At 48.5% G+C, this 26,272-nt stretch overlaps 2 protein-coding genes across 6 annotated transcripts; both read right to left on the bottom strand.

Moving 5' to 3' along the window:
- Window positions 1-579: 579 nt before the first annotated feature.
- On the bottom strand, window positions 580-10,151 carry LOC143838995 (uncharacterized). Of its 5 annotated transcripts, XM_077340889.1 has the most exons (6): window positions 9,976-10,107; window positions 9,035-9,226; window positions 5,876-6,022; window positions 3,131-3,265; window positions 2,502-2,593; window positions 580-710 (listed from the first exon to the last, which is right to left on the bottom strand). In XM_077340889.1, exons 2-6 carry the CDS (start codon window positions 9,207-9,209, stop codon window positions 690-692), a joined length of 570 nt encoding a protein of 189 aa, XP_077197004.1. In that variant the 5' UTR covers window positions 9,210-9,226; window positions 9,976-10,107; the 3' UTR covers window positions 580-689. The 5 variants fall into 5 exon arrangements, with proteins under 5 accessions (XP_077197004.1, XP_077197001.1, XP_077197000.1 ...); XM_077340886.1 differs by lacking the exon at window positions 580-710 and having other exon boundaries at window positions 1,636-2,593; window positions 10,019-10,151; XM_077340885.1 differs by lacking the exon at window positions 580-710 and having other exon boundaries at window positions 1,636-2,593.
- Window positions 10,152-16,788: 6,637 nt separating this feature from the next.
- LOC143838994 (uncharacterized) lies at window positions 16,789-26,232 on the bottom strand. The gene is made up of 5 exons (XM_077340884.1): window positions 26,094-26,232; window positions 24,795-24,998; window positions 22,113-22,244; window positions 20,273-20,434; window positions 16,789-17,166 (listed from the first exon to the last, which is right to left on the bottom strand). Exons 1-5 carry the CDS (start codon window positions 26,107-26,109, stop codon window positions 17,003-17,005), a joined length of 678 nt encoding a protein of 225 aa, XP_077196999.1. The 5' UTR covers window positions 26,110-26,232; the 3' UTR covers window positions 16,789-17,002.
- Between the last annotated feature and the right edge of the window lie 40 nt (window positions 26,233-26,272).

The following is a 26,272-nucleotide window of genomic DNA, read 5'->3' as shown; positions in this document are numbered from 1 at the left end:
AAAAGGGTCTGTTTAACAAGCCAATGATTTAAACAACATACAAGTTACGGACAGCGTTCCTTAAGAGGGGTGACACCACCATAAAGACCCTGTCCTCAGTTGCCATCTGCTGCTCCTCTGAAGAAGGGCACCAACAGTAGGGTTGGGTAGATCTCTATGGAAGAAAATGGCCCCCAGGTACATCCATCCCTTGGTCTGTGGTAAAAGGTAAAGGTAAAGGTATCCCCTGTGCAAGCACCGAGTCATGTCTGACCCTTGGGGTGACGCCCTCCAGCGTTTTCATGGCAGACTCAATACGGGGTGGTTTGCCAGTGCCTTCCCCAGTCATTACCGTTTACCCCCCAGCAAGCAAGCTGGGTACTCATTTTACCGACCTCGGAAGGATGGAAGGCTGAGTCAACCTTGAGCCGGCTGCTGGGATCGAACTCCCAGCCTCATGGGCAAAGCTTTCAGACAGCTGCCTTACCACTCTGCGCCACAAGAGGCTCTCTTGGTCTGTGGGTCTTTGCCTAATCACAGATGCAATGAATACCAAACAGCGTTGCAGGCTAGGCATTCTTTACTCTCCCACCTCGACTACCACCAATGTGCGGTAGCAAACAAGATACAATCTGAAACATCTGAAGAATAAAACCACCAGCAGCAGGTGCTACGCATGGTGCTCCCAATCATGGATCTGGAAACGGAGTTCAGGCAGGGGACTGCTTTTTCTAAAACAAAAGTTGAAACAAGAGTTTGTCCGTCTTCGTGGAATTGGAGGGCATTTGTTTAAATTAGCCTCCTCGCCCAGTCTTACGGTTCTAGAACAGTTGCATGTGCTTTTTAATCTTCTAACATTTAAGGAACATGCTGGGTCAGGAATTTTATCTGCAGGCCCATTTCATTAGTACAGTTTTCCCAGCTTAGAGAGGGATCTCTTCAGGATAGACTTGTGATCACCTGGGATGCTGTCCCCCCATCCTGTGGATTGCTGAGGCAGAGGTGGCCCATGGTGGCCCATGGCCCTCCAGATGTCCATGGACTACAATTCCCATGAGCCCCTGCAAGCACATGCCCTGCACATGTGCTGGCAGGGGCTCATGGGAATTGTAGTCCATGGAAATCTGGAGAGCCACAGTTTGGCCCACCCTGGCCTGGGGTGTGTAAATCTGCTTGGTGTAGTGGCCAGGAGTGTGGACTTCTAATCTGGCGAGCTGGGTTTGAATCTGTGCTTCCTCACATGCAACCAACTGGGTGACCTTGGGCTCGCCACAGCACTGATAAAGCTGTTTTGACCAAGCAGGAATATCAGGGCTCTCTCAGCCTCACCCACCTCACAGGGTGGAGAGGAAAGGGAAGGCGACTGTAAGCCACTTTGAGACTCCTTCGGGTAGAGAAAAGCAGCATATAAGAACCAACTCTTCTTCTTCTTCTTCTTTCTCCCCAACTGCCTGTCCTTTCAGTGAAGCTGAATCCTTTGTTATGTGCAGAATCTTAATAACTGTAGATTGTTTATCCTTTGTTTATCCTTGTGCCATCCCATCTAGCAAATGACTGCACAAAGGATTGAAAACAAAATATAATATTGAAGACAGGGTAAGAAGGGTGTCACAGAAGGGAAGGGAGGAAGACGAGCAATTTCCCAATTCCGAATGCAACAGTATCAACATTTTTTTTTATTTTACAGGCCTCAAAACACCCAAGAGAGTGGCAATCACATACATGCACACAGAGAGAAGGCCAGCAGTTATAAAGTCTCCTGCAATCAGGTAGGCAGAGTCATTAGATCAGCTGTGATGTTCATTTCATGCCCATAAACAACAGCCAAAAAGATCCGTGCACACATTCAAATGCAGTCATAAGACCCAGCAGAGGAGACAGGCCTAATTCAGACAGGCCAGAGAGGGAGGTGCTCAAATGTTGAGGAAGTGGAGCAGCATGTGTATCAGAGGACCGTGGGCTATGGATCCAACTCTGAATATTCTTATGCATGCAAAATTCCCCGCAACTAGATAACTAGCACTAAGCTCCGGCTTAATTTCTTGTGCTAGTTTTCTACTGGCAGGGAGTTTTTAAAAATGAGGAAGTCTCCTTTCTCCTCTGCCTGCAGTGTGGAATGGTACCATTTCTGGTCATTGCCCTCAGCTTCATTGTCTCACAGGTGTGAAATCTGGCCCCTTCTATTACAAATGTAAGCAAGGGTTTCAGTCTATGGCAGGGTGGCCAAACCGTGACTGTTTGGATTTCCATGGACTACAATTTCCATGAGCCCCAGGGGCTCATGGGAATTGTAGTCCATGGACATCCCGACAGTCATGGTTTGACCACCTCAGGTGTACAGGGAAAGGAGGATGAGGGAAAGAAGTGTACTACCTCTGATAACTGCCCCCCTTCAGTTAGGGTTTTGTGCCCTTTACCCTGTGACTGCTCCCCAGCCCTTTCCCAATCTTGGCCCGTCAGAATGCTCGCATGCTGCCCAACACCATGTCGTTTTGACAGCCACCCTGTACGCTCATCTTTACATCTGAGATCGAAGATCGGCTTAAGCTGTCCTGGTCTGCTAAGCTGATGCGATGGACCGGCATGAAGTAGTGGGCCAACAGATTCACGAAACCTGTGGAGAAAAGCCAGGAGAGAGGGCTAAAAGGGTTAGCCAGGACGTTAAAAGCAAAATCTCACGTCTGGACTGTCTGGATCAGGGGTAATCAAACTGCAGCCCTCCAGATGTCCATGGACTACAATTCCCAGGAGCCCTTGCCAGCATTCGCTGGCGAATGCTGGCAAGGGCTCCTGGGAATTGTAGTCCATGGACATCTGGAGGGCCGCAGTTTGACTACCCCTGGTCTGGATGTTTATTTCTTTAAGCCTGGCCTGACGGAAGACTCTTCCGGGGGAGTTCAGAGCTCGGCAGGACCTGGGGCAGTTCCACAGAGCCCGCAAGGGGAGGCTGTTCCGCCAGGCCTGTGGCTGAGGCCGGAGACAACACGAACGAACAAATGAACAAACTCTTCCATCCGTTTCCCATCTCTCCCTCCAGCAGCACCATTGCTGCTGCTGCCCATTTACTAAGGGCCCAGGCAGGGATAGTGAAAGGAGCCATCTTAAGATTTCGTTATGCCTGACAAGCAACTGTCCCCATCGTCCTTCTCACCTGATATAGCAAAGATTGGTCCAAGGCACCAGGCCAAGTAGAAAGTCGGCTGGTAGGTGACACGAGCTGTCTTGGTGATTCCTCGCTTGGTGACAAAGACGGTGTATATCATTGTGGCAAGCATGGTCAAGAAACCTGGTGAAGATACCACCCTTGGTCAAATGCTAGGTTTAGAATGGCAGAAGAGATCGATGGATCCTGAATTTACTACTCCCCCCTCCCCAACCCCCAGTTATTTCCAAACAAAATCAGGGGGTGGGGGGGGATGGACTCTTCCAGACGCTCAACAAGGTTGCCCAACAAGATAACAACCAAGTTCTCCTGAAATATAATTCAGCCAAGCTTCTGGGTCATTCCCTGCACATCCTTAGTTCTGCCTTTCTCCATTTTTTTTTTACCGTTGAGAAACCCCTGAAACGTTCTTCAGGCTTTGAGAAACCCCAGAATTGGCACGATGGTGCGGAATAGGTTTGGGAAGCACACCCACCCTTTCCCAGTCTCACCCCCTCCAGGCCCCTCATTGGCCATTTTGGGAGGGGAGGAGCATGTCGACATGACCATATATGATCACATCACCCAATAAGTGTTAAACAAATTTAAAATGCAGATATAAAATAAATCAACTCCCGCTCATTCCGGAAACCCTTTGAGGGTCATCAAGAAACCCCCGGGTTTCACAACCCCCTGGTTGAGAAAGGCTGCCTTAGCCACTAACCAGGCCATGACAGCTATGCTCCAGGGTTGCCAGTTCTAACGTGTTGACCTGATGATTCAGGTGCCCTGTGCATGAAGAAGATGTGAGCATGAATGCTGTGGCCCCGTCATCCACACAGCTGCCCAGTTGTCTGCACAGTGCAAATGTGTGGAAGAAGTGTCTGCAAGTATCCCTCCTACTCCATGGTCTTCCTGACCTTATTGTTGTTCATGGGGAAGGAGAGTGTGCATGGCCACTCCCTCAGCATTGGACATACCAGAAGATGGCTTATGACTTTACCAAGGCCAATTATCCCTCCCAAGGGCAGGAAGTCAATACTTGGAGGGGTGTTCTGCACAGGGCTAGAGACTTCTGGCTTTCTATTCAGGGTCCGCAGGGGATGAAAGAAAATCTGAGAAGGGGGGGGGGCAAGGAAATGATAGCTAAGCTTATTAACAACACTGCAACTGCCTATCACCTTTTTGATGGACATCACAAGACGCACCTCCTATCAAAATGTAGTGGGGAGATTTTAAAGTACAGCTGGATCAATCTATCGCGGAATAGTTGATGCTTGTGATGGTGTGGAATATTAACATTCTAGATGATCTGACACTTTATTATTATTAATACTTATTAATAAATATTATTATGGGATTTTTAGGCCACCCCTCTCCAAACATTGCCTCAGGGAGGCTTATATCAGGGTATGAAACATGTCAAATAAGGATACAAGTGAAACAAGATGGAGGATAAATGCTAAACTTCTTACTGACCGTTTATGCACTGGAGGTTTCATGGCGGGCTGCAGGCTGGAGTTTTAGTCATGGCAGGTTGCCCCACCTCTTCCTGCACTCACATGGGGAAGCATTTGGCCTGGTGTACCTCATCCACCCCCAATTTGTGTTCCTGCATGGAAGCTGGGGAAATGAAGTTCCCAGTGCATAAATGGTCACTGTAATCCAGGCTTTCTCAACCAGGGTTTTTCTGGAAGGGTTTCCTGAATGATGGAAATTAACTACTTTTTAAAAAAGAATTGTTAAACATTTATCAGGTGATATGGCCATATATGGTCATGTTGACTCCCCTCCCAAAATGGCCAGCAATGGGCCTGGAGGGGGTGGTAAGGGGAGGAGCCCAAGGTGGGCGTGTCCACAGCTGTGCTTCCCAACCCTATTCTGCATGATCACACCACTTCTGGGGTTTCTCAAAGCCTCAAGAGCATTTCATGGGTTTCTCCATGGGAAAAATGTTGAGAAAGGCTGCTGTAATTGCTCCATCTCATAAACTGCCTAAAAAGCCAGGCCTACAGACCGACTGCATGGACTGGCTCAAGATGGGGGACTTGCAAGTGGGCAGTAACGGTTACTAATGAATCCCAGATGCGGGATGGGCAGAGGGCACATTTAGATGTTAGAGCTGCGATCCGGGGACGCAACCAAATGCTCCATTTTGCAGATCCTCTGAAACTTTGGAAGCTCTATGAGGGCCTGCATTTCTGCCAGCCTGGAGCCAGGGCCAAATAAAGCCCAGGCTCTGGCCACAACCAGGCCACAACCAGGCCACAACCAGGCTCTTTAGGGCCATTTGCTGAACGAAGCCCTCTTTGACCGTTTATGCACTAGAGGTTTCATGCCAGGCTGCAGGCTGGAGTTTTAGTCGTGGCAGGTTACCCCACTTCTTCCTGCACCCACACGGGAGAGCATTTGGCCTGGTGCACCTCATCCGCACCCGATTTGTGCTCCTGCACGGGAGCTGGGGCAGTGAAATTCCCAGTGCATAATCGGTCTTTGTGAGGCAGATTTGGAGGTGGTCCCTCAGTTACGCCGGTTCCAGACTGCGTAAGGCCTTGAAGGTTGTAACCAACCCCTTAAACTTTATATTTATTATATAGTCTGTACATTTATTGATAAATTCTATTCTAATTAATATTGTATATTCCAGCAGAGAACCTGATTAAAGCGAGTGACAGCGATACTCCTAAAAGAGGCTTCCTAGGGGGTGGATTCCTAGAGCAGTTCTCGACTTTCGGGTAAACTCAGCAATCCTACCTGTAGCAAAGCTGCCTGTGGCAGAACACAAGAACCGGGGTAGCGGATAGCTGGGCAAGTAGCGGTAAGTGAAGAGCATGTACGAGGTGCAGAAGAAGCTGCAGAATAGGGCAAGGACGAAGAGGAATCGGATGATCTGAAAGTATGCTGCGGTGGGAGAAGGGAAGAAAGGTTAGAAGCATGGGGGACGGGTGGGAAAGCCATGCTGCACACATGGGTTGCCAGTCTCCTGGTGGGGCCTGGAGTCTCCAGATGACAGAGACCAGTTCCTCTTGTGGAAATATAGGCAATGGAAAGTGGAGAGCAGAAGACATGAAGCAAACTGAATACTTTAAAAGCTAAAACATTTTGAAATAATATTTATTTATGACGTTCCATTGTTATCACTCGGGAGATTTATAATACTAGCAAGAAAGCTCATTGCAACCAGGAATGCAATGGACGCTAGGACCCAGGGGACGCCAGCAGGCGCTTTCCTGCTGGTTGGTCATCCTTTCACTTCTGCCTCTGGCGGAAAAGGCAGTTTTGGAGGGTGAATTCTATCGTCACGTCCCTTCTGAACTCCCTCCCTTTCTCCAGGAATTTTCCAACACAGAGTTGGCAACCCCGCCATGTTTGCGCATGCAAGTGTGTTTGTGCATGGATGCGCATGTATGTGCATGCGTGCACAACCACATTCTTCACATTAATATTACTGAGAGTCAGTGTGGTTCGGTGGTCAAGGAGCAGCAGACTCTAGTTTGAGCACCAGATTCCCCACTCCTCCAGATGTAGCCAACTTTGAGCTGTTCTCACAGAGCAGTTCTCTTAGAGCTCCCTAAGCTCCACCAACCTTTTGTGGGGACAAGGAAGGGAAAGGTGTTTGTCAGCCGCTTTGGGTAGTGTAACATTGGGTAAGAAAACCCAGCTCTTCGTCTCCAGGCTTACGTTTCTCGACATGGACAGGAAGCACAGTTGCTAGGCCCAGCTTGAGTTATAAGCAGCGGTACTGTGATGCCTCTGTCTGGTTCATATCATTCCCTTTCTAGTACAAATTGTTACTTGCAAAAAACCCTTAGCCTGAATTACCTTTGGCTACATTGATGGATTACTTCATGTTCTAATACAGGGATTTCACTTACGGGACAATGTTTGCCGGTGAGGATTTGCAAGAGATAATTGTTAAAAGGGGTCCTCTCTCCAAGAACCTGTGTTTGCTTCACAATTACCTTTTCTTCACCCGGGACAGCGCACAAGGCTGCCACTGGGTGTTTGGCCCGGCACAGGTTGCCCTGCCTTTTCCCGGGTTAGTATGGGGGAGCATTTTCCCTGCTGCACCTGGTCCACCCTGGATTTTAGCCTCCAGACGGTGCAGCTGGGATGGTGATGTTCCGCCATGTGGTGGAACATCACCACCTTTTTGCCCTTTTTGCCCTTTCTTTTTGCCCTTTCCGGGATGCTGTACTTGGCTATGGGTGGGGAGGAGTCAGGCCAGGACAGCCCACCTTTTCCCTGTCAGATGGCCCTGGCATGACATAGGCCCCGATGATGCCCACGGCAAGGAAGGGAATGCGGAAGAAGTGTTGCCTTGCCACAGGCCAACTGAGGGCCTGAGCTGTGTCAGGCCCAGGACTGTCCCAGGCCAACGTCATCTGGAAGCAGGCATTAGCCAACAATGACATACCTTGGACTCAACAAGGACATAGGCTTTTTATCTCACTATGCATGCTAACCTTGTTTAACTCGTATATCCACATTCCTTACAATCTTCTCTTCTTTTTAATTTATTTAATTTATTTTATTTGGGACAATGTAACTCTAAGGTGATGTTAGTAATATATCATGTAATTTTAAATTTAACCCTCTGGTAGGACAAGATAGTTGCCAGCATAGCTTTCCACTTGCAGGAATGTTTTCACACTTGGGTGAAGACAGATGGGGCCAGCAACAAATGGTTAAGTGACAGCCGTTAGCCACTAACATACACAGTTTTATTTCTCCTACGTTTTTGTGAACTACAACAGAATTCGAGGGGACTGATTGGCTGTTTTAGCAAAGAATTATCCTATGGCTGAATTTGGATGTTGTGACATGGTTTATTAATTTAACATAATTAACTTTTGGCTTTATATTTCCACTGTTATGATGGTGGTTCATAGTCTGAGGAAGAGCGCTTGCACTCGAAAGCTCATGACTTGAATAAATCTTCGCTGGTTATAAAGGTGCTACTGGACTCTGATTTTGTTGTGCTTTACTTTGAGTCCAACTACTGGTCTATCCAGGGTGTAAACTGCACAAAGCTTTTATTCCAATCCCAGGTCGATTCAGTCCCTGCCATCTACACAGAATGCAATTTCCATTTTGATTTGGGGCGATTTTAATTTTCCTTCTGCAGCAAGAAGGATTGATCTGGAGTGACCCTACCTTTATTGTGTGATATCTTAGAATGCTTTTAACCCTCAATATTTCAAGATTCGGATTACCTCCGTGGTAGAGGCACTCTGATTGGACAAAGCTGGCTATGTGACAAGCTTGCCTTAAAGGAGAAGTCCCTAATTTCTCTCAACTTCTGTTGGTCTTGGAGTTTTCCCTCCCTCCTCTGCCTTCTTCGATCCTCTCCCCTCCCCTCCAAGAAAAGAAAGAGCCTTGGCTCCCCCCCCCCCTTCTGAACTACCCTAACTACATGCAGAACACTTTCCTGTTTCAATGGGTGGGGGGAGAAGAAGACCCGAGTTCAAATAGATCTGAATTCAATAGGATTGACAATGGAATAAACAAAGTAAGTGCAGACTCTGCCCTGGTTAACATAGTCTATCCTGGCAAAGACTTTAGAGGGTTCTTGGATTCTGTTTTGGATTGTTTTTAACAAGAGATGCCTGTGATTGAACTTGGGACCTCCTACATGGAAAGCAGATGATCTATGATTGAGTCACAGCCCTTCCCCCTAACAAGGCCACATGAAGATGCCTTCTACCCAGTCAGACAGTGGAATATGAAGAACATTATTGTCTTCCATAGCTTCTCTGGGGTCCCGTGAGGCCTTTTACGTTCCCAACCATCTGATCCTTCTCACTGGAGATGCCGGGGATCGAACCTGGGAGCTTCTGCAAGCAAAGCAGGAGTTCTATCATCGAGATATTAAGGCCAAGGAGCAGAACAAGTCTTGGGCCTTCTTCTCACCTATTTTGGCAATGATACTGTTGCACACCATCTTTGTGCAGATTTTCCAGATGCCGCTGTGGTACATCTGTTTGGCGGACTCAATGCGGAGCCACTGGTGGCTTGTGACAACCAGGATCAGGATGAAAAGTGTGAAGATCGTGCATCCTGCAGCCAGCAGTTGGTGCCATCCCATGTCTCATAGGAGCTCCCCTAAACGAAGCCAAGTTAAAACAAAGGTATACACTCTTGGAACACTTAGTTTTCTCAAATTGAGTTCTATTATCTAGCTCAGAAGGGAACCCTGATGCTCTTGGAGCATGCTGTTCGGATCTCTTCATCTAAGGTCGCCACTCTACATGAGACCTGAAGATCTTCTGGAGCTGCAACCGATCTCCACATGACGGAGATCAGTTCTCCAGGAGAAAATGGCTGATTCAGAGGGTGGCGTTATACTAAGATGACCAGATTTTAACATTGGTAAAGCGGGACACCATTGCTCCGGGGGGGGGGGTCTTGATTAAAAATTTGATCTCGATGGAGCAACAAAAAGTTTCATAGAACGCATGGAACACAAAAATAGTATTGTAATATATATTTTTAAGAGCCTCTTCTGGCGCAGAGTGGTAAGGCAGCAGACATGCAGTCTGAAGCTCTGCCCATGAGGCTGGGAGTTCAATCCCAGCAGCCAGCTCGAGATTTACTTAGTCTTCCATCCTTCTGAGGTCGGTAAAATGCATACCCAGCTTGCTGGGGGGTAAACGGTAATGACTGGGAAAGGCCCTGGCAAACCACCCTGTATTGAGTCTGCCATGAAAACCACTAGAGGACATCACCCCAAGGGTGATATATATAAGTGCAATTTGCATAAGTGCAATTTGCTAGGTACCCCCAGATGTCACTCCAAAAGTGGGACAATCTGGTCACCTTACATTATACCCTGTTGGGATCCCTGTCCTCACCCGGGCTCCGCCCCGGTCTCCAAACTTGGACTCGGCGACTCACTCCCAAAATGATCCTTCAGCTTCCACTCACTCCTGGTCACATCGCTCCCTTCTTCCCCACCGGCAACTGCCACGGAATGTCCAACTCTGTTGTTCAAGAAGGCTTCCCAACGGTCCCCGCCAGGGAACAAGGAACACCCCCCAAGGGACTGAAGCAGGAGCTGGCAGGGGCTCCTGGGAATTGTAGTCTACGGACATCTGGAGGGCCGCAGTTTGACTACCCCTGGACTGAAGTGTGTTGAGCTTCCCAAGGATGGTGCCACCCAGCCATTGAGGGAGATGTTTTGGAATTCAGAGCTCACGTTCATATCTTGAATCTGTACATTTCTGTTTTAAGTGGGAAACCTCAACTGTTTGGAGGAAAGGGAAGGTGACTGTAAGCCGCTTTGAGACTTCTTCGGGTAGAGAGAAGTGGCATATAAGAACCAACTCTTCTTCTTCTTCTTCTTCTTCAGTAATATCAGGGCTCTCTCATCCTCACCTCCCTCACAGGGTGTCTGTTGTGGGGAGAGGAAAGGGAAGGTGAATGTAAGCTGCTTTGAGACTCCTTTGGGTAGAGAAAAGCGTCATATGAACCAACTCTTCTTCTTCTTCAGTAATCTCAGGGCTCTCTCAGCCTCACCTCCCTCACAGGGTGTCTGTTGTGGGGAGAGGGAAGGGAAGGCGAATGTAAGCTGCTTTGAGACTCCTGCCGCCTTTCTGTACCCGAATGAGTCCCAGTGCAGCTTACATTTGCCTTCCCTTTCCTCTCCCCACAACAGATACCCTGTGAAGGTGGGTGAGGCCGAGAGAGCCCTGATATTCCTACTCTGTCAGAACAGCTTTATCAGTGCTGTGGTGAGCCCAAGGTCACCCAGCTGGCTGCATGTGGGGGAGTGCAGAATCAAACCCAGCTCGCCAGATTAGAAGTCCACACACCTAGCCACTACACCAAACTGGCTCCAAGGAGACACCAACTATTCCATTACAGCTGGGTAAGGTAGCTGAGTTATCGAAAATGATAAAACTCACCTCGAGAGTCAATAGAACTGGACAGGACCTAGTGTCATCCATGGCAACACTAGGGCTCTCGCAATTTGTTGTTGGCCCCACCCATCAAGCAGGTCACACCCTGGATCTTATTTTCGGCGCAGGTTTGGATGTGGATCTGGTCACAACAACAGCCGTGCCATGGTCAGACCACTATGCTCTAAAGGCTCGGCTAAGGCTCCCACCACCTCCTCAGTTGGGCGCCGAGCAAATTTTAGCTCGCCCGCAGAGACTTATGGATCCAATAGGATTCCTGACTGCTCTGTGGGAACCAATGCCTCCCGGCACTTCTCTCAACGGCCTGGTCAGTGACTGGCATAACAGACTGTTGACTGCCATTGATGAGATAGCTCCCCGACGCCCTCTCCGGCCCCGTCTCAAGCGAGCCCCCTGGTACACCGAGGAGCTTCGCGACAAGAAACGGGAACTGAGACGGCTAGAGCGAGTTTGGAGGAAGACTCGTGATGAAGCCTCGAGAACATCTTATAGAATGCAGATGAAGGCCTATGAGATGGCGGTGAAGTCAGTAAAACACAATTTTTACTCGGCTACCATCGCATCTGCAGACTCACGCCCAGCTCAATTGTTTAAGGTAGTTCGATCCCTCACTGCCCTGATTGAAGGGCAACAAAACAGTAGCCAATTGGACATCAGCTGTGAGGCATTTGCGAGTCATTTTGCGGACAAAATCTCGACACTCCGCCACGACCTCCCTCCAACCTTAGATACAAAAAGTGAACTAGAGGCCCCTTGGCCATCTTTGGAGAAAACTATGAGTAACTTCAGACGACTCACGCTGACCGAAGTGGACAGGATTCTAGCGACAACAAGACCAACTACATGCCCACTAGATCCTTGCCCATCCTGGCTCTTGAAAACAGCTGGCATAAAGATAATGGGCCCCCTCCAGGAGATAATAAACCTGTCTCTAACAACAGGAGAATTCCCGGAGGGTTTGAAAGAGGCTGTGGTACGTCCACTGTTGAAAAAAACATCTCTAAACCCACAAGAGCCTAACAACTACAGGCCCGTGTCTCACTTAGCGTTTCTGGGCAAGATGATAGAAAGGGCAGTCGCAAACCAACTGACAGAATACCTGGAAGAAGCTTCGGTCCTAGACCCATCCCAGTCTGGCTTCCGGCCTGGCCATGGGGTAGAGACAGCGCTAGTCGCCCTGACGGACGACCTCCGTCGCCAGTTGGATCGAGGCGGGTCGGCACTGCTGATATTATTAGACCTCTCAGCAGCGTTCGACACAGTCGATCACGAGCTTCTAGCTCGCCGCCTCATCGATGCTGGAATACAAGGGACAGCCCTTCAATGGCTGATCTCCTTCCTCCAGGATCGTGGACAGAGGGTTGCAATAGGAGAGAAAACATCAGGCCGCCGGCAACTTACTTGTGGAGTCCCACAAGGAGCGGTCCTCTCTCCTATCCTATTCAACATCTTCATGCGCCCTCTCGCACAGCTGGTACGGATGTTTGGGCTGGGTTGCCATCAATATGCAGATGACACCCAGCTCTTCCTCCTGATGGATGGCCGCCCTGACTCTCCCCCAGAAGCATTAGCCAGCTGCCTGGAAGCAGTGACGAGATGGCTCAAGCAGAGTCGTCTGAAGCTCAATCCTTCAAAGACGGAGGTCCTGTGGCTAGGTAGGAAGGGCCCATGCGAGGAAGCGCGCCTGCCTACCCTGGATGGCGTGCAGCTCTCTACGGCTCACTCTGCCAGGAACCTAGGCGTGATTCTGGACGCCTCCCTGACAATGGAGGCCCAGATCACAAAGGTAGCGCGGCTGGCATTCTACCATCTCCGCCAAGCCAAACTACTAGCGCCCTACCTGGCCCCGGAACACCTAGCCACAGTGATCCATGCGACGGTCACCTCTAGACTGGACTTTTGTAACTCGCTCTACGCAGGCCTGCCCTTAGCCCTGACCCGGAAACTACAACTAGTTCAAAATGCAGCAGCCAGGATCCTCACGGCAACACCGTGGAGGTCCCATATCCGGCCTATTCTCCATCAGCTGCAATGGTTACCAGTTGAATTCCGGATCAGACTAAAGGTTCTGGTAATTACCTTCAAGGCCATACGCGGTCAGGGCCCAGTGTACCTGAGGGACCGCCTCCCCGCCTATGCCCCCAAAAGAGCTCTGCGCTCTACTGCCTCCAATCAGCTAAGGATCCCTGGCCCTAAAGAAGTCCGTCTGGTCTCGACCAGGGCCAGAGCATTCTCTGTTCTGGCCCCTACCTGGTGGAACGAGCTCCCAGAGGAGATCAGGGCCCTGACGGAGCTTAAACAGTTCCGCAGGGCCTGCAAAAAGGAGCTCCTCCACCAGGCATTTGGCCGAGACCAGATGTAATCTACAGCGACCAAGGGCCCCTGCTCCCCCCCACCCCCCCTCAGAATTCAATCAATAAGCCACCCCCCTCAGAATCCCATGAACAAGCCCTGGACCTGTTTGTGTTATGATTGTTTATTGTTATACTGTGTTGTGTTTGGTTGCAATTGTTGGTTATTGGTGTACATGTTCTACAGACTGTTTTATGTATGGTTCTCTGTTATAATGTAAACCGCCCTGAGCCTCCGGGGAGGGCGGTATAAAAGTATGATAAATAAATAAATAAATAAAATAGAAAATCGCCTGAAGAATACCAAGAACAAAGGCATTTTTATATGGATTACCTCTGCAATTGATCTACTAAGAAACCACCTATACTCCGAGAGGGGGAGGGTGGAAGGTCTGTGTTGCTATTTGTAATTGCTCATCATTCTTTCTGTTATTCTTAAAACCAAATAAAAATATTAATATTAAAAATATTAATAACAATGGTAATATTCAGTTTTTATACTTTCCTTGAAGGAGTCACTGATGAAGTTCTAGAGAATGAAAAGGTTTGTTTATCAGTCTGATGTTTGGATGATTTATTAAAAGGCTCAGAGAATGTAAGTAATTCATCAGTGTCTTTTGTTTGGAGAACCAGCCAGGCTTTTATTGTTTTATGCCTCCAGAACAGAGCCGAATAACAAAACAAACAGACTGTAGGACTGTCTCTTCTCTCTCCCTTTCTACACAAAGTTGTTTCTTTCCCCAATGAAACGGTTTTATTCTTGAAGCAGCCTGGTCCTTCAACCATTTGCATATATGTCGGCCCTGGGTGGGTGGGTGTTGGGCTGTCAAACTGCTTCCAGGTTATGGTGACATTATGAATTAAAGACCTCCAAAATGTCCTATTATTAACAGCCTCACTCAAGGAGAGCCAGCATGGTATAGTGCAGGGGTAGTCAAACTGCGGCCCTCCAGATGTCCATGGACTACAATTCCCAGGAGCCCCTGCCAGCTAATGCTGGCAGGGGCTTCTGGGAATTGTAGTCCATGGACATCTGGAGGGCTGCAGTTTGACTACCCCTGGTATAGTGGTTGAGAATGATGGCCTCTGATCTGGAGAACCGCTTTTCATTCCCCGGTTCTCCTCCACATGTAGCCAGCTGGGAGACCTTGGGCAGGCCACAGTTGTCTCTCAACTCTCCTAGCCTCACCTCCCTCACAGGGCATCTGTTGTGGGGAGAGAAAGGGAGGGTGATCGTCAGCCACTTCGAGACGCCTTTGGTTAGTAAAAAGCAGGGTATAAACCTATAAGATGTGTGTTTTACATTGAGCAAGGGGTCAGACTAGTTGGCCTGTTTGGGCCCTTCCATCTCTATGATTCTATGATGGGGACTGCTTGAGAAGGAAAGAATAGGACAGGGAACTGTGGCCCCCATTCAACTGGGTCAGTTTTCCGAGGTAGACGCTGCTGGGAGGGGCTGGAGCTTAGGACAGAGAGGCTGTTGGGTGGGAAGGAGATGTGGTTGCCAACTCCATGTTAGGAAGTTCCTGGAGATTTGGGGTAGGGACCGGGGAGGGTGTGGTTTGGGGGGGAGGAAACTCAGCAAGGTATAATGCCATATAGCCCACCCTCCAAACCAGCTAGTTCTCCAGGGGAACTAGGGCTGCCAACCTCTAGGTCAGTGGTTCTCAACCTTCCCTTTAATCCAGTTCCTCCTTTTGTGGTGACCCCCAACTGTAAAACTATGCAAGGGTTATTTCACAGAAATTAATCCGAAACAGACCAATGGTGTGAAAATCCATTGTTCATGATTGTACATAAATTGGGTTTTCTGCCGGGGTTTCTCAGTTCAGTTCTGCCTCTTGTCCCACCATGCCAATCTTGCTCTATTCCGCTGATCCAGACGAACGAACGCTTTGTCTCGATCTACCCCACAAGCCTGTTGTGTAGATGGCAACTCCCTGGACAAGCTGCTTGCCCTGCCGCAACCCCTGCAAAATGTTGTTTGACCCCCAGAGGGGTCCCGATCCCCAGGTTGAGAACCACTGATCTAGGTGGTACTGGAGATGGGCTGGAATTACAGCTGCTCTCCAGATGGCAGAAATCAGCCCCCCTGGATAAAATGGCTGGGCGTGGACTGTACGCAATATACCCTGCTGAGGTTGCTTCCCTCCCCAGACCTGGCACTCCCAAGACTCCAACCCCAAATTTCCAGGAATCTTCCAACCTGGACCTTAAAAGGAACTGATTTCTGTAGTTTGGAGATGTGATTTCAGATCTCCATGTCCTACCTGGAGATTGGTAACTCTAATGGGAGTGAAGCAAGAAAGACCTCACTGGCAGTCTTCAAGCAAAGGTTGGATCCACACTTTTCTTGGATGCTTTACGATGCTTTGGTCTGATCCTGCGTTGAGCAGGGGGTTGGACTAGATGGCCTGTATGGCCCCTTCCAACTCTATGATTCTATGATTCTATGAAAAGGGGAGAGCTTATGGGGGCTTTTAGAAAAGAGAAGAAAGAATGGGAAGGGAAAAATGAGATTCCTCCCGCAAGTAATACTTGTTTACCCTTAACCTTGATCCGGAAGTTGCAGCTGGTTCAGAATGCAGCTGCCCAGGTCCTTACAATGGCCCTGTGAAGAACTCACATTTGACCTACCTGGCAAGTGCCTGGTAACTGGACCCCATCAGCTACCTAACTCCTGCATTCTGAACTTGCAGAAGCTTCAGCTTCTGAACACTCTTCAAGGGTAGCCCCAAGTAGAACACATTGTAGTAGTCCAGTCCTGGACCAGGGACCCTCCTTCTCAACCTAACCGACTTGACAAGAATGTGGTGAGGCTAAAATGACAAAGGGGAAGCCACGTATATTGTTCTGAGCCTCTTGGAGGAAGGGTGGAATAGAAATGGTTGAAACAGGGTTCAATGCTTCTAACCTCAACAAACGTGAGAACATGGAAATTTATAGGTCAGCTGCCACATGACCCCCGGTGTCATTGCCAGTTTTGTGGCTGGGACATCTACCTTGCGGCATCTATTATCTGACCGGCCCCATCTCTCCCTGGCAGCCATTTTGTGGTGGTGCCTTTCCCCTGCTCTCAGATTTTTAAACACGCCCTCAGGATCTCCTGGGCAGCTGAGTCTAAAAACTTGTGCTAGCATTCTGTGTCTGATCATATCACTTTCACCACTGTCAGGCCCTCAAGATAAATCCAGCATTTATTATCAAAGAGTTATCAACGCAGCAAGCTGACTTCTGTCAAAGGGGGAGGGTGGCATGCATAATGGAAGCAAAAGGTTTACAAAAGGGACAACGCCCTGATTTCTGTACAATACATAAATGATTCCTGTCTTGCATTCTGACCATGTTTGGGCAAGATATCGGGCTGGGGAGAATTGTACTTTCCTAAGGAAGCAACCGTGCCCGTATGTCCATTCAAACACGTTGCACACCATCCCTGCTCATGTTCATGCACCGGCTGCCTCTCGTCTGGCTTCCCTTCTTTCTTGGGACCGTCTCCGATGTAACACGCTCCTTCTCCACAGGCGAGTATCCACAAAACAAACGAAACACGTGGTGTAGCTTTGACATGCATTCCTTCCTGGGCATTAGAAGTATAAACCTGGCGTTCACATCACTCCATATGCACACCCAATTCCAGATAAACTTTGCTCAATGGATCTGTCTGCGTCGACTCCTATGGAATCGGTCTCAGTCGTGTTCTCTGGACCGACCGGACATGGAGGGGGCATTATAGCAGATTCCTTGATTTTTACCAGGACAAACAGGACCCCTGGAAAGAAAGTGAGAAGCACTGTCATTCTCGTCCCATCAACCCCATCACTAGGCAAAAATCAATCCAGTATAATGTGTACAGGTTAAAACAATCACATATATCATCATCATCATCATCATCATCTACGCACCTAACGAGTGATTCATACTTCTGACAACATGATGAATGTTCCAAAGACACCTATTGGTGGAATCTCCTCCCCTCAGGGCCAATTGCTGCTCTGGCTCAGGATTCCGCATCTCCCGTGTCCTATCAGGCCTGCTGTGAAGGGAGCCTGACAGGGAGGCCACAGAAAATCCCCTTCTCCCTTGAAACACTTCTGTGGCCTGCCTCTTTGCTGGGCGGAAGACGCAGTCAAGCCATGTGGGTCTCTTTTCCCCCACTCGCTGAACCTTTGAGGCCTACCATTCAAGGTTGTTGTGCAGATGAAACTGGATACCATTCTGGGGGTTCTTTTGCTTCCTGTTTCATCCGCACAACAACCCTGTGCAATAGGCCTCAAGAGGTTCATCTCCACAACAGCCTGTGTGGGAAGCCTCAAAGGTTTTCTTTTCTCAACAGCCCTATTCCCCCCCCCCCAAAGTAGCCAATTCTGCCTCTACAGTCTGGAGACGAGCTGTAATTCCAGGAGCTCTCTAGGCTCAAGCTAGAGTTTGGCTACACCTAGGCTGAATATATTCCTGGAGGTTTGGAGGTGGGCCTTAAAATGGTACAATGCTTCAGAGTCCACCTTCCAAAGTAGCCATTTTTGCCTGCAGAGCTGATCTTTATAGTCTAGAGATGTGTAGCGATAGTAGAGATGATGGTAGAGGCTTGCGGACTGAGGTTGGGATGGAGTGGTACAGGTGTGTTCTACCTGGGCTATGGGCTTTGGACAGCCCTTATCAGCAACTGTTTGCATTTTGGGGTGCAGACAGACAGACCAACATGGCTCCTGCGAGTCTGGAAAGTGCAGGATCTAAATATTTACAGCCTGAAACTGTAAATAGTGAACAAGTAAATGGCTGGAGAGACATAGGAACTGAAGTGACTTTTTTCAACCTTGGCCTGGTAAATAAAACTCAGTATTTTCCAGGAAGGGCCAATGAAATCAAAGGCATCAGTGGCCCAGAAGTTCAAGTGGAGTTAGTTTTACAGGGAAGTAAAGAGTAAGACTTTGGGGGAAACTAAGTGATCCACTATTATGAGGCAACAGCTTGGCCTTGCAGACAACAACAGGGACCGCAGTTGCCAGCAGTAGGCCTCAGGCTTCAGAAGGGCAGAAAAACTGTATTTGCCAGGCCAATCAGAGGGCTGGAATGCTGCCTCCTCAAAGACCTGCCCATTACTTGTCCCTTTTGAATGTGGCCTCCCTTCTCTGCTGCTCCCACAGCTCAGCTGTCAGCCCCCTTGGCTCTGCTGGGGCCTTGGAGGCCCACCTGCCTCCATGCCCCCCAGCTCCCACAACTCCTGAGATGATGACCTGTCTCTGTACCCTGCCCCATGCAGCTAGTGCTGCCTATCTGAGTGCCATCCATCCCCAAGACCTGCCTTCCTTATCAATGAGGAATGCCCCTGGCTGGATGTGCTGTTCCTCCCTCCCACTCCCCCATGTTCTCAGCATCCACCTACCCTCCTCTCGGGATGGCAGCTCTTGACGCCACCCCCCCCCCCCAATTTTTGTAACCATTCTTTGCGGCCGGTCTGCATGCAAGAGCCTGCCCCTCCGCCGCCTGAGCTCCCCTGATACACTTTATTTGCAGCTGCCTTCCTCAGACCAGACAAATGTGCAGAAAGCCATATCTGTCTGTCTGTCTCTCTGTCTGTCTGTCTCTCTATTAAATCCTGTCCACCTGGAGTAACCTCTCTGGGGCTGAATCTGCATGGAGCTTTTATTCCAATCCCAGCTCAAATAAATCCCTCTTGCCTCCACTGAATGAAATTTCCATTTTGATTTTGTCCGATTTAAACTTTCCCTCTGCAACAAGCATGATTGATCCGGAGTGACCCTACCTTTCCCCTGCAATATCCTGGGTGTAAACTGCACGGAGCTTTTATTCCAATCCCAGGTCGATTCAGTCCCTGCTATCTACACAGAATGCAATTTCTGTTTTGATTTGGGGCGATTTTAATTTTCCTTCTGCAGCAAGAAGGATTGATCCGGAGTGACCCTACCTTTATTGTGTGACATCTTAGTGCTTTTAACCCTCAACATTTCAAGATTCGGATTACCTCCATGGTAGAGACACTCTGATTGGACAAAGGTGGCCATATGACAAGCATGCCTTAAAGGAGAAGCCCCTAATTTCTTCCCCCCTTCAAGAAAACAAAGAAAGAGTCTCCATTTGCCTCCCCCCTCTCTTCTGAGCCTCCCTAACCATGTGCAGAACACTTTCCTGTTTCAATGGGGGGGGGGGGAGAAGAAGACTCGAGTTCAAATCGATCTGAATTCAACAGGATTGACAATGGAATAAACAAAGTAAGTGCAGACTCTGCCCTAGAGTGCATATAACCCTCAGTATTTGAAAAATCGGCATGAGAAAACATGAAGAGTTCTCTGCTTGTTCTGAACTTGCTGCTGAGCCTCCATGATAGAGAAGCCCTGATTGGCCAAGCCTTCAGTTCAAAGGCTTCCTCGTTCCCAGCCTGCAACCCTGCCTTAAAGGGGAAGCCCTAACTTCTCTCAGCAGAAACTCCAGAAGCCTTAACTTCTCTCAGTAGAGATTTGCCTCTTGGGTTTTTTTCCCTTCCTCAGCTATCTCCAATCTGCGCTTGGCTCTCCCCTTCTGAGCTTCCCTAACCACATGCAGAACATTTTTCTGTTTCAAGGTGCGGGGGAGGAAGACCCAAGTTCATATCGATTTGGATTCTGCAGGATCCACAACAGAATAAACAAAGTAAGTGCAGATTCAGCCTGGGGCTCCGGAGTAACCCAGGGGTTGCTAGTGATCCTGGTTGAGAATGACTTCTGTGATGGTTCTCCTGGTGAGAAAAGACCATAGTCAGCTCTTTTAGCTCCTTATGATCCTTCATCCTCTCTTTGATCAGCTGCCTTATTCTACCAGCCTCTGCACTGGTTTCATCTTCTCCTCCCCCCCCCTCCCAAATACATAGAACCACTCACAGCTGATGAAGAACAGGATGCAGCCAACACAGCATCCAATAAAGGAGTAGGAGAGAACATAGTGGAATTGGATCTCCTCTGCCTCGCGTTCCTCTCTGAAGAAAGTGAGTTGGCTCATGACGGACACGCTGAACAGCACGATTGCGAGCAGCGACGTAAGGGCTGCGAATGCAGAGGAAGACAGAAAGAGATATAACCAATGGCAGACAGGCATGACCTAGACCAGGGGTAGTCGACCTGTGGTCCTCCAGATGTCCATGGACTACAATTCCCATGAGCCCCTGCCAGCATTTGCTGGCAGGGGCTCATGGGAATTGTAGTCCATGGACATCTGGAGGACCACAGGTCGACTACCCCTGATCTAGATGGCCCAGACTGGCCAGATCTCGTCTGATCTCAGAAGCTAAGAAAGACCAATCCTTGTTTTTTCTTGGATGGGAGGCCACTAAGAAAATCCAGGCTTAATGTGCAGAGGCAAATTGCCTCTGAGCATCTCTTTCCTGGAAACTAAGGGATTTCCTGGGGATCTGATAGCCATCTTCAAGTATTTAAAAGGCTGCCATGTAGAGGATGGAGCGGAGTTTTTCTCTCTTGTCCTGGAGGGACGGACCAGAACCAATGAGATTAAATTAAATCAAAAGAAGTTCCTGACAGTTAGAGCGGTTCCTCAGTGGAACAGGCTTCCTCAGGCGGTGGTGGCTTCTCCATCTTTGGAAATTTTTAAACAGAAGCTGGAGAGCCCTCTGACGGAGAGTCTGATTCTGTGAAGGTTCAAGGGGGTGGCAGGTGACAGTAGATGAGCGATTGGGATGTGAGTGTCCTGCATAGTGCAGGGGGTTGGACTAGATGACCCAGGAGGTCCCTTCCAACTCTATGGTTTTATGATTCTATAATCCTAAACTCTGGCATGAAAAATCCCTGGGGATTTTGGGGAAGGAACCTAGTTTTGGCAGGGGGGTCAAGGAATAATCCCATAGAGCAGCCATTCCAAAGCAGCTATTCTTCCCCTCAGGGGAACTGATATCTGTAACCTGGAGAACAGTGGGAATTCCAGGAGATTTCCAGCCACTGCCTAAAGGTTGGGATTTTTACTTGAAACCCATGATAGGGTGGCCTTAGAAATCACTGAGAGTGATTTAAAGGCAGTTTCCAACACCCCTTCCCCATGGCCCTGACCCCGTTGGCCCAAGAGAGCCCTAAGGGTCAGCCCTGGTTAGTCCCTGGATGGGAGAAGTTCATACCCAGTTGCAAGCAACGGTAAACTTGAAATTTTGGGGTCACTGTGGGTAGGGTAGGCAGGTTTGTTGTTTGTTCCTGCATTCTGCAGGGGGTTGGACTAGATGACCCTGGAGGTCCCTCCTAACTCTATGATTCTATGATTCTTTGATTCTATGAGTGTCAAGACAGCTGTGCTCAACATTAGAGTGACAAGCTTTTCTGCATTCTCATTTTCCTTGTATTGCTATTGCTTCAGTCCTCCCCCTCCCTTTTCTGTGGGTGTTTGGCTGGTCAATTCAATATTACCTTGGTTTACGTCCAGTGTACCTCCTATTTAAACTCAGCGAAAAGCTATGTAATATAAAATCAACCACTAGAGGGAGCAAAACACCTGGAGAACAGGAACCCCTGCCCTAAGCAACACGAGTGTGCATGCAAAGAAAATGAGAATATGGGAAAGCCCTGCGACCCCCATAACAGATAACTTTGAGCTTTATAAAGTTTTGTTTCATTCTGAATCCTCTGCATTTCTGCTATGGGGTTTGTTTGATGAAGCTGACATTCAAGCTATGTGGGGACCTCGCAGAATGGGGAAGGGAGAGTGAGAAAGAGAATTTTGTACCTGTGGCAAGGCTCGTGATGAGAGGCCACTTGGATTGGCCAGCTCTGGGGTTGGAGATCAATCCTGCCGAAACTGCCACCAAGCCGGACAATGTGCTTATTGACAAAAGGATCCGACAAGTATCTAAAATCGCTGGGAAGGGGTGAAAAGACCAGTGATGAAGTGCGCAGGTCTCAGTTCCGGCATGCACTCATGTGTTGCTTTCTTTTCAAACTGTGCTCGGCATTTGGGGTCATAACTCATCCCGCACTTCCACATTTCACACCAAATGGGTGAAAACTCTCCTCTAATGCCACAATGGGTAACCTTTAGTGTGAGGAGTTAATTAATAAATTTATTTATTTATTTATTTATTTATTTATTCACATTTATATACCGCCCTCCCCAAAGGCTCAGGGTGGTTTACACTAAACTGAGAACTATACAAATAACCATATGATTAATTAGGGTTCCTTTTTGCCCATTCCCAATAAATCACTCCGTGAGAAAAACGAACCTTTTGTATATTTTTACTGCAGCAGAAATATAGACACAGGGGAGTTCCCAAATCTGTGTGTAGAACAGAGGATTGCATGAGACTTTATAATATCCCGTTGAAGGCAGGGAAAGATGATGTCCTTTGGGTCGAACCAATAACCTGGGATCTCCACTCCTTGCACATCCCATAGGACCAACCCATTGCCATTATGCTAAGTCACAGGAAAAAGGTTACTAAAGTTCACTTGTTAATCTAAACAATTACACCCAGCCTTGCAAATTGAACATATCAGATACAGTCAAAAACAAGTTTCTGGGCCTTCTGTTGCGAAACAGTCTGGTACACCAAGCTCTATCTATCTATCTATCTATCTATCTATCTATCTATCTATCTATCTATCTATCTATCTATCTATCTATCTATCTATCTATCTATCTATCTATCTATCTATCTATCTATCTATCTATCTATCTATCTATCTATCTATCTATCTATCTATCTATCTATCTATCTATCTATCTATCTATCTATCTTCACCCCTTACTCCCTCACATACATATAAATAACTATAACATTAATATTACTAATTGATGATAACAGGGTATCATAGAATCATAGAGTTGGAAGGGGCCATACAGGCCATCTAGTCCAACCCCCTGCTCAACGCAGGATCAGCCCTAAGCATCCTAAAGCATCCAAGAAATGTGTGCATCCAACCTTTGCTTGAAGACTGCCAGTGAGGGGGAGCTCACCACCTCCTTTAAGCAGCCTATTCCACTGCTGAACTACTCTGACTGTGAAAAACTTTTTCCTGATATCTAGCCTATATCGTTGTACTTGAAGTTTAACCCCATTACTGCGTGTCCTCTCCTCTGCAGCCAACAGAAACAGCATCCTGCCCTCCTCCAAGTGACAACCTTTCAAATACTTAAAGAGGGCTATCATGTCCCCTCTCAACCTCCTTTTCTCCAGGCTGAACATTCCCAAGTCCCTCAACCTATCTTCATAGGGCTTGGTCCCTTGGCCCCAGAGAGTGATTTAACAGAACCACATTAAACAGTAATAATACAAATAGGTCCAGGAGTGGAATGCCTTGATGGATGTCTGGGGGTGGGGGAGAGGGAGGGGGCAGGGCCCCTGCAGATGTTGTTGGTTGTGCCTGGTCTCAACCCAATGCCTGGTGGAAGAGGTCCCTTTTGCAGGCCCTGCAGAACTGTTTAAGTTCCGTCTGGGCCCTGATCTCCTCTGGGAGCTCGTTCCACCAGGTGGGGGCCAGGACAGAGAGTGCTCTGGCCCCCGTTGAGGCCAGGTGGGCTTCTTTAGGGCCAGGGATCATTAGCTGGTTGGTGGCGGCGGAGCGTAGGGCTCTTTGGGGGGCATAGGCAGAGAGGTGGTCTCTCAGGTACACTGGGCCCTGACCGCGAATGGCCTTGAAGGTAATTGCCAGAACTTTTAGCCTGATCCGGAATTCAACTGGCAACCATTGAAGTTAACAGTGATTCAATGCTGTTTATCTTTCCAAGTACTTTCCAAGAACACAACAGTTCCGAACGCCACGTCCAGTTCATTTCAGTGAACCTTGCACAAAAGAATACCTTCAGGGGATTGTTATCCTGGGTCAGATTTGCAAGTCTCCCATTCAGCCACCCTTAAACACACCCACATGTCCTGCTTCAGGTAGCCATTTGGCCTGGATTATTATAATCTCTTTTGGACAGCAATTTAATGTAAAGTCTAGAGGACGAGCTCAGGTAGCATTATAGAGCTAAGCTAGAAGAGAGGAGAGGGAAGGGAATGGATGGGGAAAGGCCAGGGGGGACAGGAGGAGAGGAAAAAGGCAAGAGAGGGGACAGGAGGATAGAGGAGAAGTGGAGGGAACAGGACAAGATGGAAGATGGGGAAGGCTGGGAAAGGGGGAAAGGAGATGGGAGGAAAGGGACAGAAGGGACAGAGAAGGGAAGAGCTGATGGGAGGATAGGAGAAACATAAGAGGAGAGGAAGGGGAGGAGACAGTAAGGGGAGGGAACAGGAGGGAAACTAAGAAGAAGGCAGGAGAGGCACAGGAGGAGAGGAGAGGGAGGGGAGAGTAAGGGAAGGGTACCTGAGGAGAGGCACAGGAGGGGAACGTGAAGTGAGAGGGTAGGAGGAGAAGGGAGCAGAACAGAAGGAAAGAAAAGGTAGCTGAGGGAGGGGAGCTAACTTACGTGCATGCCCTGAAACTTCACGACAGGTGTTGTCTAAGCAAATGTTCCAGAGACCCAAGTTGATCTTGGAAAGGGTGCTGTTTATCCTGATCCAGTTCGGTGTGATCAAAGTGACAAACAGGAACAGGAGACCCACACAGCCTGAGATCCTGCTGTAGAACCAATACTTCAATATGAGCCGAACTTGTTCCGCATTTTCATATTCTGGGGAGGAGGAGGGGGAGTATGCATTTACTTATTTAAGACACTGTCTATTTATCCTGCCTCGCCCATGCTCCAGGTGGCTCACAACATCTATAAAACACAAAACATTACCATTTTGTGAAAAGAAACAAGCCACATGGAAGAACGCCCGTCAATCATGAACAGAACGGTTGAAAATCCAAACCCGCTGGTGCTCCGACCCGCTCTAGCCTGCCTCTTAAGCCTCTACTGAAGGACACAAAACGCTCCTCTTCCCCGCTGGTTCCTCTCGAATGACAGCAATTATTCTCTTCAGGCTAGGCCAGTGGTTCTCAACCTTCCTAATGCCGCGACCCTTTAATACAGTTCCTCCTGTTGTGGACCCCAACCATAAAATGAGGCAAGGGTTCTTTCACATAAAGTAAACCGAAACTGACCAATGGCGTGAAGACCCATTGTTCTTGATTGTATAAAAATTGGGTTTTTTTCCCAGGGTCCCTCAGTTCAGTTCTGCCTCTTGTCCTACCATGCTGATCTCGCTCTTTTCTGCTGCTCCAAACAGATGAACGCTCTATCTCAATCTACCCTGGCCAAGCTGCTTGCCCTGCCGCGACCCCTGTGAAAGGGTCGTTCGGCCCCCAAAGTTAAGGTGACCAGATTGTCCCACTTCTGGAGGGACATCTTGGGGTACCTGGCAAATTGTACTTATGTTGAAATGAAAATAAATACATTACAATACTATTTTTGCGTTCGATGCGTTCTATGAAACTTTTTGTTACTCCGTATGGACCAAATTTTTTATCAAGAACCTCCCCCCCCCCCCCGGTCAATGGTGTCCCACTTTACCAATGCTAAAATCTGGTCACCCTTACCCAAAGGGGTCCCGAGCCCCAGGTTGAGAACCACTGGGCTAGGCGCCTTCCTTGATAAATGTTCACCGGTTCGGCCTAATCCTGTTTTGTGAATGTCATACCAGACATGCCGAACAAGAGGGGGCTATTTGTAATGTCTGTAGTCTGTTTCGAACACCCGCTCTCAGGATTTACACATATCCCCCCCCCCCATTGTAAGAATGGACAGATACAGATTTCCTCAATTCATGGCCACGTCACTCACCATTCCTGTCCATCATGATTTCTCCCTTTCCCTTTGCTCCCTAAATCTCTGGATTTCTTCACTTGCCAGATGCTGGCTTCTAATATTCCTATATCATTGCTCCCCTAGCCCTAGAAACCCGCTCGATAAGTTACATCTCCCTCCCTCACCCCTGGAACCTCTTCCCATCTTCTAGGGCT

Source organism: Paroedura picta, chromosome 5 (genome assembly GCF_049243985.1).
Source record: "Paroedura picta isolate Pp20150507F chromosome 5, Ppicta_v3.0, whole genome shotgun sequence".
In the NCBI taxonomy this organism is placed as follows: Eukaryota; Metazoa; Chordata; class Lepidosauria; order Squamata; family Gekkonidae; genus Paroedura; species Paroedura picta.
This window is presented reverse-complemented; position numbering and strand designations above follow the sequence as displayed.